The sequence below is a fragment of the Larimichthys crocea genome, chromosome XVI (assembly GCF_000972845.2).
Source record: "Larimichthys crocea isolate SSNF chromosome XVI, L_crocea_2.0, whole genome shotgun sequence".
Lineage (NCBI taxonomy): Eukaryota > Metazoa > Chordata > Actinopteri > Sciaenidae > Larimichthys > Larimichthys crocea.
In genome coordinates, this window is record NC_040026.1 from 4,588,929 (window position 1) to 4,603,698 (window position 14,770).

General features: G+C 39.8%; 2 protein-coding genes across 3 annotated transcripts; one reads left to right on the forward strand and one right to left on the reverse strand.

The window, feature by feature from the left end:
- The first annotated feature begins 254 nt into the window (after positions 1-254).
- cdc42l (cell division cycle 42, like) lies at positions 255-4,242 on the forward strand. 2 transcript variants are annotated; one of them, XM_010747796.3, is made up of 6 exons: positions 255-380; positions 2,503-2,607; positions 2,745-2,817; positions 2,925-3,034; positions 3,690-3,887; positions 3,988-4,242. In XM_010747796.3, exons 2-6 carry the CDS (start codon positions 2,503-2,505, stop codon positions 4,075-4,077), a joined length of 576 nt encoding a protein of 191 aa, XP_010746098.1. In that variant the 5' UTR covers positions 255-380; the 3' UTR covers positions 4,078-4,242. The 2 variants fall into 2 exon arrangements, with proteins under 2 accessions (XP_010746098.1, XP_010746099.1); XM_010747797.3 differs by having other exon boundaries at positions 341-483.
- A 643-nt stretch (positions 4,243-4,885) lies between these two features.
- On the reverse strand, positions 4,886-10,262 carry wnt4b (wingless-type MMTV integration site family, member 4b). The gene is made up of 9 exons (XM_010747798.3): positions 8,927-10,262; positions 8,545-8,785; positions 7,998-8,151; positions 7,738-7,822; positions 7,510-7,641; positions 7,009-7,151; positions 6,790-6,930; positions 6,545-6,707; positions 4,886-6,445 (listed from the first exon to the last, which is right to left on the reverse strand). The coding sequence occupies exons 2-9, from the start codon at positions 8,631-8,633 to the stop codon at positions 6,276-6,278; spliced, it is 1,077 nt and encodes a 358-aa protein (XP_010746100.1). The 5' UTR covers positions 8,634-8,785; positions 8,927-10,262; the 3' UTR covers positions 4,886-6,275.
- Positions 10,263-14,770: the final 4,508 nt, after the last annotated feature.

Here is a 14,770-nt window from a genome sequence, read left to right on the forward strand (position 1 = left end):
GGAGAATGGACAAGTTGATCAATGCAAAACACAGATACAGTCTTGAAAGATAAAAAAAACAAAAACATCTATTTTTATTTTTATTAATTATCTTAAGATCTCAAATTCAACATTTGATTCAAGATCTGGAGAAAACGAATGAAATCAACTCGACAGACAGACAGACAGACAGACAGACAGACAGACAGACAGATAGATAGATAGATAGATAGATAGATAGATAGATAGATAGATAGCTCTCTGTCCCTCTCTATCCAGCAGGTGGAGGTGTTTCTATTCCGGAGCTGTGACGGCGGCTCGTCTGATCCGCGCCTGCGCCAAAAGTAATTCGACCCTCAAACCCGGATGTAACCAACGCCTAACCTGTGTGAAGAAAAACGGTGAGTAGAGTGAGAAAAACATCCTGAAATAACTCTTAATGCTTCATCACACCGGGAGACACATGTGACAGAGCCGGCGTGACATTATTAAGTTTGTACTGAGGTGAAATCCCTGTTTGTTTGTTTGTTTTTCTCCTAAATGCGCGTTATGTGGAAGTTTCCTAGCCAGCAGGCTGAATTCAGTGTTGGCTAAAATAAATCTGTGTAATGAAGTTTAATGAACTGTCACTGACCGACGACAGTTTTCTTTAGTTTCTGACCTCTTACCTGCTTTAGCAGGTGAGCTAACTGCTGTAACAATGACAGTTTATCAGGATTTATCAATCTGAGCTAATGCGATCAATTAATAAGCAACACAGCTTCAGCCAGGCTCGGATTAAACTGCTCGGTTTGTTGTTTTGTTCTCAGCCTTTTAGTTTGTCCGATGAAGGATTATTTAGGGGAAGTGTTGGGTCAGTATCCGCGTCTTTATTCACGTTGGCCTCACAGGCCTTCACATGTAACATCTCTGCTAATGTAGTCTATGCGGAAGTGAGTCACTGTCATCAATAATCGTTGGCATGTACATGTAATAACAAGTACAGCACGACTAATATATATATATTTATATATATACATGTACCAGAGCATGGAAATACTTAAAATCAAGCGAGAGCACTTAAAAACTGTATGGATAGATAGATAGATAGATAGATAGATAGATAGATAGATAGATAGATAGATAGATAGATACTTTATTGATCCAGAGGGAAATTCAAGCATCTAGCAGCAGCACAAGACACACTAAACCTACATTAAAAATTTAAATAAATGTGGATTTTAATTAAACATATGCTAAGATTTTTACAAATAAAAATCTGCACTTTAAACTATATTTAATAAAAAATTTTTACCCTTATTTTTCTATTATTGTGTTGTGCATTTTGTTTTCTTATTGTTGTTGTTGTGTGTAAAGGGAGATGCCAAAATAACAATTTAATTGCTGTATAAATTATGTGTGTGTTTTTACTCGCAAATGACAATACATCTCTTGAATCTTGAAATACAACTAAACCATATTTTCTAAAAAAAAGTAAATAAATAGAAATAAGAAATTACAACTAGAGATTAAGAAAAACAAACTATATACAATTAAAGAGGAGAGAAGAGGAGTGCAACTTGAGTCCAAAATTAATGACAAATAAATAAAGAGTTGTACTTATTTTATATATTTTAGTTTTACAACATTATCAGTCAAATAACACACATGTGTGTTATTTTACAACAAATACTAGCTCTGTCTGTGTGTTTTAATGAATAATAAACCTTTAATATATAACTAGTTAGTCTTTCCGGCACACCTGTGTGTGATAAAACATTAATTAATACTTTCATTACAATCTGAGAGCCTTTCTGTGACAAAGACAAACATTTTGTCCCATTTTGTATCATCAATATGACTCAGCTGAACCACGCGTGTTAATTGTTTGTTTTAACTATAGTCTATCAGCATTATGCAGATACAGACTATCCCAGGTTTGTTTGTGTTTTATATTATGTCTGGTTATATCTCATATTTCAACATCTTTGGTTAAAATAAATACACTAATCTAGTTATAGTTCATTGGTTTATTTTTTGGTCTCAATAAGTTAATTAGCTATCTTTGTTACCAACCACGCTTACACACTGCTAAAATAAACACTGTTATTTTGTTCAGTGTATTTATAATAATTAGGGCAGAAACAGAAACACCTCCTGTGTAATGTAGTACAGTTCAAACTACATTCTCCAAAATGACCGTAAAGTTGAATCAGTGCCCTGAACATTATAACCTTTGTGAAGGTTTTAAATCATTTATTGTAGAACTGAGGTGTATCTAATAATGTGTTACTTATGTATAAACTGAAAAATATTTAGCAAAGCTGTCAAATAAATGCAGTGGATAAAGAAATTATAATATGTAACATTTATAAGAAGCATTTTAATGTTGTCGCTTGTCTAACTTTACCTCAAAATTATCTGTTCGGCCATTCTTCATGTTTATGTTTGCAAGGCCATACTTAATAGATATTACTTCCCCTGTGGTATACTCTGTTTGCTGACAGTCTTTTGATGTTCCTTATTTTCTCTTCATCCCTGCAGATGCAGACTATAAAATGTGTAGTGGTAGGGGACGGTGCAGTAGGAAAGACCTGTTTACTGATCTCCTACACGACCAACAAGTTCCCCTCAGAATATGTGCCTACGGTAAGAGGATTTAGGAAAGACTGAGTCATGTTTAAAAAAGTTGCCACTCTTTTAATATTGCTACATGGCTGAAATACAAAGCAATCAAACATGCTGCGTTTTTGTTTTTGTAAAATTATTTATCTTTTTTTTTTCAGGTTTTTGACAATTATGCAGTGACAGTGATGATTGGGGGAGAGCCCTATACACTCGGCCTATTTGACACAGCAGGTAACATGAATGTCTTTGAAAGTCTCTCGCTCTTCTGTTATTTGTGTTACTCTAAAATACATTTTAAAGATGTCCCTGTTTCACTTTTTATTTGTTGTTGTTTACAGGTCAGGAGGATTACGACAGGCTGCGTCCTCTCAGCTATCCACAGACAGATGTGTTCCTTGTATGTTTCTCCGTCGTCTCACCTTCATCATTTGAAAACGTCAAAGAGAAGGTCAGTTTATAAATCATTTGGTCACTAAGGAAGAAACAGTATCTCAAATGCTGGTTGGACAGACATGTAGACTTCGGGTTATTGTCATTATTGAATAATCGGCTAATTGTTTTCTCAAGTAGATGATTAATTATAATTCGTAAAAAGAAAACCCAGGTGACATCAAATAAAATGTTTTGTCCAGTCAGAAACCTAAAATCAGTTCACTCTTATTTGACACAAAAGGTGGCACATCCTTTCATTTCAGATGCTGGAACAAGGAAAATGTTTTTGCCTTAAAAATAAATTTATATCAGCAAAGTTGCAGATTAACTTTATTTGGATATTTGGATATTAATCTGTTAATCATGTGAGACGTACAGATATAACAAGGGTGGAGCATTGTGTTGAATGGTTTGATACTAGAGCAAATACTACACCCTAGATTGCGCTCCTGATTTCCAGCATTGAGAAATATGAGTATTTTTATTTGACAAATGAGAACAAAACTATTCAATCAGAGAATCAGTAAACAATCAGACATTTCAAACACTTCTCATTATTCAGAGCAACAAGAACATTTTGTTCAGTACCAACAAAAATTGCAGCACTCAGTTTCAGACAGGAAGGAAGAAAATGTGTATTTAATCTTTATAATGTATCTTCTTTTGCCCAGTGGGTTCCTGAGATTTCTCATCACTGCCCACGCACACCCTTCCTGTTAGTGGGCACACAAGTGGACCTGCGGGAAGACAGCAACACGATTGAGAAGCTGGCAAAGAACAAACAGCGCCCCCTATATCCTGAGAGTGGAGAGAAGCTGGCCCGTGAGCTCAAGGCTGTCAAATATGTGGAGTGCTCTGCTCTGACACAGGTATGGGCCTTTTCAGCAAACTGTTTTATTTGTTAAATCGGGCAACGAAAGCAGACAGTATTCTAACTTTTACTCTTGTTTTCTGTTTTTGTTCAACCAGCGAGGGCTTAAGAATGTGTTTGACGAGGCCATCCTGGCTGCCTTGGAGCCTCCTGAGACCAAAACCAAGAGAAAGTGCGTTCTGCTATAGATGAACAACAACAGTGAGAAATATGACGGTGTAAGAAATAGGTGGGGCGAAAGAAAGCAACAGAAAGATCAATGGCCATTATGAAAAAAAAAAATGAAAAAAAAAAGGACAAAGCAAAAGGGGAAGGGGAGGTACAGTGCCATTGAGGCTTATTCTAATACACGTGTACACTGATTGTGCCTTCAAAATAAACTTTGAAAGAGGCTGAGTGAGCAAAACTTCAGCATGCAGTAAATGCGGTAAGTGTCACCTATCTCCTTTTCTGAGAGATATTAAAAAATTGCAGTGTTTTCTCTACAAATATTCAGGTGGGGCGGGCCCCCCCTGCCTGTCACTGTCGCTCCATTTAAAAAAACAAACAAAAAAAACAAAGAAAGATTCTTTTATTTAGTTGCGTTCGGCCTCCTCTGTATTATACTTTCTGTATAGGGGAATATAAATGGCGAAACACCTTTAACATTGAGTTTTTAGTCAACTTGTGTTAGTACATTTGAAGGGGCAACTTAATGTTAAGAGGTGCTCTATTTGCTTTCTTTTCGGGCCTGTTTGGATTGAATAATGAAAGCACAAGAGATTTACTGTCACTCCAAACAAAGGTAGATGTCTGTAATGGTTATTTTCTTCCAGTTCCCAGAGACTACTGGGGAGGCCAAGTGCATTTTTATCAATTTCCCGTCTTCAGTTGACTCACAAATTTCTATTTTATTCTTCTTTTGTGTATATTGTATTAATTCTGTGACTCTGTTTTGGGGATTATTTTTTTTTAGCAGTTATTCATTTTGAAACTTGAGTTTTTGTTTTATCAAGATTTTTTTTTGTTTTGTTTTTATTGCTAGACTACCAACTTTGAGCGATTGATAATATAACAAATTAAGTTGTAATATTTTAAATAGATCTGAATCTTGATACAGACTGAGAGGTTAACCTTTGCTAGTAAAATTCTGGGTGTTTGTAATCACAGGATATTTTTAATAAAATGGTTTAATGACACGGAAAGTAGCCATTATTTTGTTTGTTATGTTTGAGGGAGAATGCTGCGTGTGCGACAAAACATAATAGAGATAGTTCATAGGAAAGGTGTGGAGTTTTTCTTATGAACGTACAGCTGTTCATAAACGTAAACTGTATGTTTACATTCAGTGTTTCTCACTAAAATACAGCTAGCAGTCCTTTTTCCTTTTGCTGGTGCAAGTCAATCTGTGTTTACAGCTGGCATGCACTTGCTCTACCACCCTCTGCAGTCACTATAAATGTGTCTAACATCTCCTGAGTGGATGTTGTTGAAAACCATTTAAACATAATATAAAAATCTGTACAGATATAAAAGAAAATTAACCTATAAACGTTTCCAAACTACGCATGTTTGCTCATGTGCAGCCTGGAAATGCAGCTTTAAAACATGACATAACATTGCTCTGTAGGACCTCCAGTGTTAAAAAAAACTCCACAGGGGACCTTTATATTTTTAGGTAAACTATGTGATTAATAAGATTTTACACCCGTCCGGTCAAAAAGAAACTCAAGAAACGCATATTTTGGATAAAAACTACTGAATTTATTAGATTTTTTTTGAACAGACCTAAAAGCACAGCTTGTGCAGGAACATGCAGAAGTTTCACATGAAGGTGAGGGACAAAACACAAGACAGACACTGATGTAAGTAGAAGTTATTTTTGCTATTTAACATGTTGCTGCTGGAGACTGAAGTGAAGCAAAGGCTTGGATATATAAAATAAATAAACCAAAAAAGAGAAGAAGACATAAATACTGTCAATGTTCAAAGACTTGCTAGTTGAAACAAATATGTGCTGCGATGTTTCCCTGTTAGTTCTGGTTAAGTTCAGCTTTAAAAGCTTTGTCAGTGTGTTCATGTATGTATGTGTGTGTGCATGCATGTCAGTCCAGCCCATCTGTCTGTGTCTAAAGGTCATTTTTGTTTGTTCCGTACTTACTGTTTCTATATGTGCTCTAACTTTGAAGCTTTTACGACAGTTTTCTCAAACTTAACCCTAGCCTCACTGCTTCAGCTGTAAATGAGTTAAATTAAGCATTTTAAACATAATTTGATGCTAAAGTTGTGAATTAATTATTGAAAAACTTGTCTTCCTAAGCCCGTCTTCTGTTCACGAGTGTCTGTCTAGTGGTTTGTTTGTTTGTCTGTCTTTCTGCTCAGGCGGTTTGGTCTTATTTGAGCCCTCTTAGACTCGGCACGTGTGAATGGTGACTGTGTTTTTGCACTGCTGGCAGCGGACTGAGCAGCACCAGGAAAACTTGCAGGAGCAGCGCTGAACCACTTCAGCCCGGCCCGCTCTATACCCCGGCCCGCAGCACACCAGCTCGCAGCCATCCGGTGCCAGCCGAGAGGTTCCTGAGTGTGTTTGTAGAAGAGAGCAACATCAGTTCACTGTCATTAATTTGACTGATATGTTTACTGGGTTGTCTCCCTGTGAGATGGCGTTAATCTTACCGTTACATCTCCGACCGGCGGTCCCAGGGATACCGTTGTCAGGGTCGAGATGGCAGAAATCTGGGGAGGGCGCAAGGTACAGAAGGTCTCTGGCAGCAGGGGGTTTGACCTGGGGGTCACGGGGGAGCAGGGCTGTTCTAGATCCAATACGAGTCAGGCGAACCTAAGAGAGAGATGATGTTGAGAGAGCTTGACAGCCTGGGAATATTTAAGGTTTCATAGAAAGTTGTGGCGTACTCTGATACCTCTGTGGCTCCATCAAAGCGTTCCTTGAGCACAACGCCGACACGCCTGAATGGAGGCATAACTTTCCAGCAGGTCCTCAACTCACAGGAGCCGGAGACGCCATGACACTTACATTCCACCTGCATGTTGTGAAGGATGGCCTAAGGATGAGAGGGTAGTAAATATAAGAGGTGCTGATGACAAAGTTAAGTGAGATATTGTGGGAGATCACCACCAACCTTTCGACCAGCCTCGTTGTTATGGAGGTTCATGAGTGGTCGCCCTGCTGACAGCCCCTTGGCCCGTTCTGGTTCATCCACAAATGTTTGGGAGAAAGCCACACCATAGGACAGGTTGTCACTGCACCCTGACCACTGGAAACCTGTCGATGGAGAGACAGCTGCATCCTTTAAACAACTGCTCATTTGAATTTGAAACTTTAAAAGATGCCTAACGGTAAATCTAACACTGGATCACACGAAGGAGAAGCAGCTGCTACACTGCTATCTGTCAGTCTTTCACATGTATTGCACTTGTGAACACAATCTAATCAGTATTTTCACAGCACGGGTGTTTTACCTGTGACAGCTGATGGATAAATACCTGCTGTGTCATCACATCCTGGGATGTGGACGTTAGTACTTCATACATGAACGTTTTAACACACAGACATCAGTGTAGCAGCATTTTTTTGTGCATGTTTTTATGTTGCATTTTCATACAGTGGATTCAGAGCTCACCCTCGGGGCTGACTCCCCTGACCTTCCTGTCACAGCCACACCTCTCCAGCTCCCCCCGGGTGCAAGCTCGGGTCACAGCCACTGCCATGGCTGCTGAGGACAGAGCGTGCACAAAGGCAGCCTCACGAGTCCCTGAATCCAAATTAGAGATGCGCATGTGTGAGTCGACTAATGTACGGATTTTAACAGCAGATAATACTCCAGGACATATTTTCAATGTAAAGATACCTTGGTTCATGACTCTGCCAAATACATTGATCCCACGTGGGGTGGTGGAACAGTTCCAGCGGCGATTCCTGAACTGGTGCTGGCACTGAGTTAGACAGTGACACGCATAACAGTGAGATACAGGGCTCTCATGTAAAATTTATCAAGTCCAATACACTCTGGTAATGCTGATAATGATAGTGTTATGAAATTAGTCTGTGTTCTGAGGCAAGTGATGCCTGCAGGTCATGACCCTGAGACTCTTTGCCCTCTGACCATACCTCTTCTATGACCATCTCGGCTGCCTTGCGTACAGACTCCATGACCTCCCCTCGCGCCCTGCACACCCCCACCTGCCCTGGGGTCAGCCCCCTCAGCCGCGCACATGGGGCTGCACCGGACACAGGCCTGGAGCGAGGCAGCCTCGCCAGGGAGCTGGGACACAGAAAGTAGGGAGTGGTATCAGTGACTCAGATCAGGTTTGGAAAGGGACGTTAATGGGCAAGGGGGCAGAAAGAGAGGCTGCATAGTGAAGAAAAGGGGAGGAAAAGCACATGAAGAAGAGAAAAGAGGGTACAAAAAGGATGAAGAGGTAACGACTGGGCAGAGTTTTAGAGAGGATGGAAACAAGGGGAAGACCAGGCAGAGAAGACAGAGAAGACACAGTGAAGGCAGAGAGAAAGAAAAGAGAAAAGGTCACCAGGAGTGAGACAAAGAAAGAGAGGGGAGCGACTGAAAGAGATTTAGAGACATGTCACCATCTTTTAAAAGTTATAGCATGACAAACAAACTCCCTCTTTCTCTTCCTCCCTCGCACGCTAGACTTACAGCCAGTTGGTTGCCATGGTGGGGTGGGTTGCCCATAGCAACAGGAGGAGGAGTGGTGCTGTGAGATTGACAGTGGAGACAGTTGGCATCAGACTGTCCGTCTGTCTGTCCGTCTCCGTGCGTCAGGTTGGTCTTTGGACAGCACGCTGCCCGTCTCCACAGTTGAAGTGATCTGCCTGTTTGTTTGCCGTGGTGTTGGTTTATGTTTCTGGCCCTGAGTCTGGGGATGATCCCCGCATATCTGTGGAAAAGACAAAGTTAACAGGTCAGAGACAAAAACACTGCTGGAGTAGTTGATCACCCTTAAATAATGTTTGAATAATAAATGCTTCTCTAAAGCTGTACACACAGTAAGTTTTGCAAAAATAACACAAATTCTTACCAGTTCATAACCCTGTGATATCCAGTTATCCTTCTTTTTTGATATTGAGTTGAACAAATTGAAACTGAATCCCAATTTCAATCAATAAAATTGCTCATTGGTTTCTTCCTCTGCTGTCAGTGACAGCAAAAGCATGCTCAGTGCAATGTTTAATGAACTGCAACCAAAACTCATCCTTTAGACACAAAAATAAGTCCACATGTCCCAATTTAACTCAACATATTAGCAGAATCTAACCCCCAAAAAAACTTTAGAAAAAAATCCAGAAGAACTAGTAAAATTCAATCTTTGCAAAAAAACATTGTGTCAGAAAATACTCTGATTCGTTCCCAAGAAAACAAATGTGTCCATTCCAGGTTGAAACAGCAAGAATGAGTGAGAGCAGCAAGATGGGAGTGATGGGTTATAAAGGAGGTAGGGAATGAGGGTGGGAGAGAGTGGACGGCGTAATCCAGGGTGTGGAGTGATGCCGAGGGAGGAGGAAGAGGAGGGGGAGGAGGATGAGGCTTTGGAAAGGATAATAGTTGCACTACGTAAGTATTACAAGTGTAAGTATGCTTTTATTGTGTTTGTTTGGCTTGAGAACTCAGACCCTGGAGATAATGTCATTATATAAGTGTGTGTATAAGTATGTTGTTTTTTTTCATCTGTGCATGTTAAAGTGTCTGCTGGAGTGTATTTGCTGCTGAGAAACACTAAATGACAACACAAACTGAAGCCTTTTGTTTCCTCTATAGAAACACTCAAGCAGGAATATTGATCCGTCAGGTGTCTTCACATCAAAAACTATGACACAGCATTTCTATTTCCATGTATGTATATGCATGTGAAAAAGTGTCTTACCTAATGTTTAATTTTCCCAAACTTTGTTGCTCATTTTACGAGTAACCCCCTCCTCCTCCCCTTTCTCTATCTCCCCCGCATTTGCCCTCTCGTTCTCCCTCTCTCCCACTCCCTATATTGTCTTAGAAGAAGGGGTGACATTTAGACAAGGGGAAGAAAACACACTGCCGACAAATATTGGAACTGAGGCAAATAAATCACGAGATAGGAGGGGAAGAAGAGAGTGTTACACCGGGGTTAGGAAAAAGCAGTAAAGAATAACAAAGCAGGTTTGTGAGATATGAGAAAAAAATTGAATTACATTATTTGTGTGGATTTAATAGTTGAGAGTGAAACCTGAAATACTCTGTACAATGTTTTATTAATTTATGCTAGCACTGAGGAACACACAGTATAATGTAGAAACTATATTGCTTGATTAATCTTTATTTTCTGCAAATAATGCATACTATGTGATCATAGTTATTCAACTTAAGTGCACTTTTTTACAGTTTATTTGGTAGTGTTCTCTCCTTTTGTCGCTTTCTGTTTAGCCAATGATCTCTTATATTGGCATTTCTAAGAATGGTACTTTATATTAACAAGAAGGAAAATACTAGAACTGCAATACATTGTTTTATCTGTATATAAAAAATGTGCTGCAGGTCTAATTTTAATTATTGCCAGTTTGTGTCTCTCTTAGCTGTAAGAGCTGTCACAGAGCATTATTTCTCTTGTATTCTATACAGGATGTGACACAACTACAAATTTGTGAGGAGGATGTAAACTTTAATTTTAAATCCTAATTTTACACTGTTGTGTGAATGGTTCTTTGCAGTGGAATATGCATGTAAGCGCTTCTAAGCTCTTATTTGGACTTGTTGCACATTTAAGTGCTAGTAAATAAATATATTGCATACATTATGTGTATGTTTTATATTTTAAATACATTTATACATTAGACAGGTCAAAGGAATTAGGTAAATTACTTTTAGCTTTACAGCTAACTATCTTAACAACAAGCTTTAACTAGGGAGAAGCAGTCACTGGAGCAAAAACACACATTTATATTATAAGAATTACACATTTCTGTTACATAATCATTTTTACCTTTTGTTTGGATTCTGTTAGAACTTCATTTTGACCAAAATTGTAGTTAATGCCTTTTGTATTTGTTAGTTTTATGCTTTTTTATTTTTTATTTTTATCTATGCCTTTATTTCATGGGTGTTATTTGTATCTTTTGTAATCAGTTTTGGCTGATTAGATGGGAGCACCATAATTTTCTTAATTTAATGGATGAATAAATTGAACTTCTGAAACATTTATTTTCCCAGAGGCCGGTAAAGTGAAAAAGGTTGTGCTACAGCCTTGTCACACCTGATGAAGCTTATTTACTGCTCTTAAGGGCTCATTTGTTGAATCGGATGATGTGTGTGATCAGTGCGGCACTGGAACCAAACATTTGCAGACTCTGTCGCAGTCCCCGTCCAGGATTTGGTGGCCCATTTACCTGAACCCTCTGACACTCAGTTCCTGAGTAAATGGTCACCCGATCCACACATCCTTTCTCTCACACGCACACACACTTTCCACTGTCTATATCTGCATAGACAGGTTTCTTGTAGGCCCCCTTCCCTCCTTTTTTTGTCCTCCTCATGTCGTATTCCTCCTTTGTGTCCCCTGTTTCTCCAAGTGACGTCTTCCGCTGTCTCCCACAGCAACGCCATGGTGATGAGCTGGCCACTGTCATGTCCGGCGCCTCTGTTATGCTCATCCCTTCACCCCTCTCTCGTAAATAACTTGCCCTCTTTTTTTATCTTTATCTTTCCCCCATTTTGTGGACATTTTATCATGCTGAAATGGTCCTGTACTGATTGACTGTAGCCAGGTTGCAGAGCCTAAAGAGATGCTTGTTAAAGCTTCAGCATGACATATACGTTGAGATGACTTGCATTTATAGTGGGAGGCAGCAGCAGCAGCAGACTTTGAGACACTCTGCTGTGAGGTGGGGCAACTCTAAATTGATCTCACATGTGTCCACTAATGCTGACCATGGTATGGATGACAGGCCTCATTCAGAGATGGTTGCCTCAGGGTGACACTGGACTTCATGAATGCATTTCCACCCAAGGTCAGTATGAGATAGAAATGTGACCCACCACCTTTTGCTTTGTTACTTCGCTGCACTTGAGGGCTACCTGCCTCAGCAGTCTGAGTGCGGATGGAATAATCATAGCAGGCAGAAACATGACTGCTGTGCATGAGCACGCTCACATTGCTCAGGCATCTCTGCCAACAAAGGGCTGAATGCACTGCTGTGTATGAATGTGTGCGGAGCGTGTGCATGAATATTATGGGATGGCGGGCGGTGGTGTTGTCAGGCAGGGAAGTGGGGGGGCAGCGGAGTGGGCGGTGAGCTGTGTGCGCATGGGGGGAGGGGGCAGAGGGAATGGACGACCCATGAATATTATGGAATGGTGGTGGTGGTGGTGGGTGGGTAGGTGGGGGGGTGCAGTATGTGTGAGGTGGAAAGATAGCTGTGCATAGGGGATAAAGGGAGATAGGAGGAGGTGTCGGTGACGGCGTTGCACGTGAGTGCCTGTGCACGCGCTTACATGCATGTGTAAGGGGCATTCAAGCGATAGTAACAGACAACGGCCAGACATATGCGATCTGCATGTGCACAGTGGGGAATATTGCAGTGTCCACATACTGTCTATGCACTAGACAAAGCAGTGGAAGGCCTCTGGCCTCATATTTTGACTGTTCCTTCCCTAATCTCAAACCATATCGACTGAACCCAACATGCAGAAAATACCATCGCTGATGCAAAAGAAAGCTTTGTTACTCTATATTTGTTAAAGACCAGATTCAGTGCAGCTTATACATGACATTTCTTCAGTTTTCACAGTCTATAAATACATTCATGGCCTTCAGGGAGCAGAGCACAGACAAGTCGAAAGGTATCAGCTAAGAAGTTACTGATCTTGCTAAAGTATTATATCTAAAGCGAATGCACACATGCATCTTTAAAAACCCATATACCCATTTAAAAGGTTGGAAGCCAATTAAATGCAGCATAATAATCCATGGTTGTCAGTCTCAATGGTTACTTACACCTAAAAAGCAGCAGTCTGTCAGTGGTTCAGTGAGTCATTACAAAACTCTTCAAACTAACAGAACTGTATTTTGTGTTGGGTTGACATCATAAAGTTTCAATAAAGAGCTGAAATTATGTGAAATATACTGCGCATGGTACTGACAGTAGTGATTTATTTTGTCCGGTAGCAGCCAAAATGTACATGTGGAGACAAATGCTTGTTTGTGCGCAGATGTCACGTCATTATACACGTCCAAATCAGATTCAGTGTGATTAAGAAGTGCATGTCAAAGAGGTATAAATGACTAAATGTCTCTCACAGTGTATCAGTAAGCAGCAGTGTGATTAGACTCACGTCAAGTTCTCCTCCTTCTTTGAGTTCAAACATTTCAAATAGGACCTGTTTGTAGTTGACATAAAGTCTTTATCACATCTTGGTAATTGTAGTATCATAGAAAAACCCATTTAAGTCATATTTACTGATATGATGGGCCTCTTAAGTGCAGCAGCTTAAGTCTTATTCACTGTAGTCCAAACAGAACTTGAAGGCAGCAATGTGTGTTTTTATGAATTAATTTTAGCACTATAAAGAAACTTTAGATTTTTATGGAAATTATTTAGAACTTTTAAAAAAATGCCTTGTTAGTTTTTCCATTAGAGTTGACATGGCTTCTTTGCTGTCAGAGTTTTGAATGCCACAAACACAACTTTATATAATAACATTTACTGTTTTTAAAATGCCTCTTATGTGCTCTTATTTACTGCATTACAAACTTAACTTGAAAGCAACATTTTACATCCCTCAACATCAGACCAATATACTCCTATGATCCCACCAGGGACGTCTATTTCAGTAACGTATGATGTACATACATAAATCTGATTCAGTGTGATAAAGTTTAATCCAGAGAGAGAGAGAGAGAGAGAGAAAGAAAATGAGTGTTCCCTTTTTCCAAGTGTAACAATAGGTCTGCGTTCAGAATAATTAGACTTGTGTAGCTTTTAAGTGCCGCTTCTAAGCTCTTATTTGGACTTGTTGCACATTTAAGTGCTTTTACTTTGAAATGGTGGTATGAACAAAAAAGACCTTGCTGAACAGAAATGACCATTAAGTCGCCACTTTTCTTTTTTAAAAGATAAAAACTAAGCAGCATAAAGCTACAATGTGCTGGAGCACCGGGACTAAGAGCATAAATGTGTAGTTGGAGCATGCATGTAATGGATGTTTTATTTAATCTGTCTTTTGTAGTGTATAATTCTGTAGTTGATGTGGTGTCTATGTGTTTGGATCCTTGAGTGCCACATCTTGAGAGTTGTTTTACCACTGGCAAACATAATTTTCACAGTTTTTACAGTATTTATTCACAGAATTTCTCTATTTTAATCTAGGATGGAGCAACTGTACTCAGCTTTACTGTGACTCAATTTCTGACTAGAGATCAATAAAGTATTTTCCTATTACTAACTGAACTTATTTTTGTGTGTTTTTATGAATCACTTTACTCAACATCCAACATAGTGGTATACGTGCCATGTCTCTTGTATCTTTGCACACCTTTTTTTTTTTTTTTTTTTTTTGCATTTGAAGGACTCGACCAAACACAAATAATCAGATCACTGTCCTCTTTGTCAATGAGACAGACCTGGTGCAGTCTCTTGCTGTATTGTGGACAGGAGGCCCCTCGGCCTACTTCAGAGATGCTGAGCAGGCTCCGTCAAAGTGTTTGACACACATCCACAGCTCAGCAGGCCGGGCTGACCTGCCCACGGCACATGTAGACATGTGCGCGTTCACCTGCACGCAGGAACCAAAAAGTCTTTGACTTCTTTGGCATAGTCATGCTCACTCCCCAGGTGGATGCTCAGTGAGTATTATGGTCTGTGTCACCAGTGGACTTGAGCTCCCTTTGGAGACCATG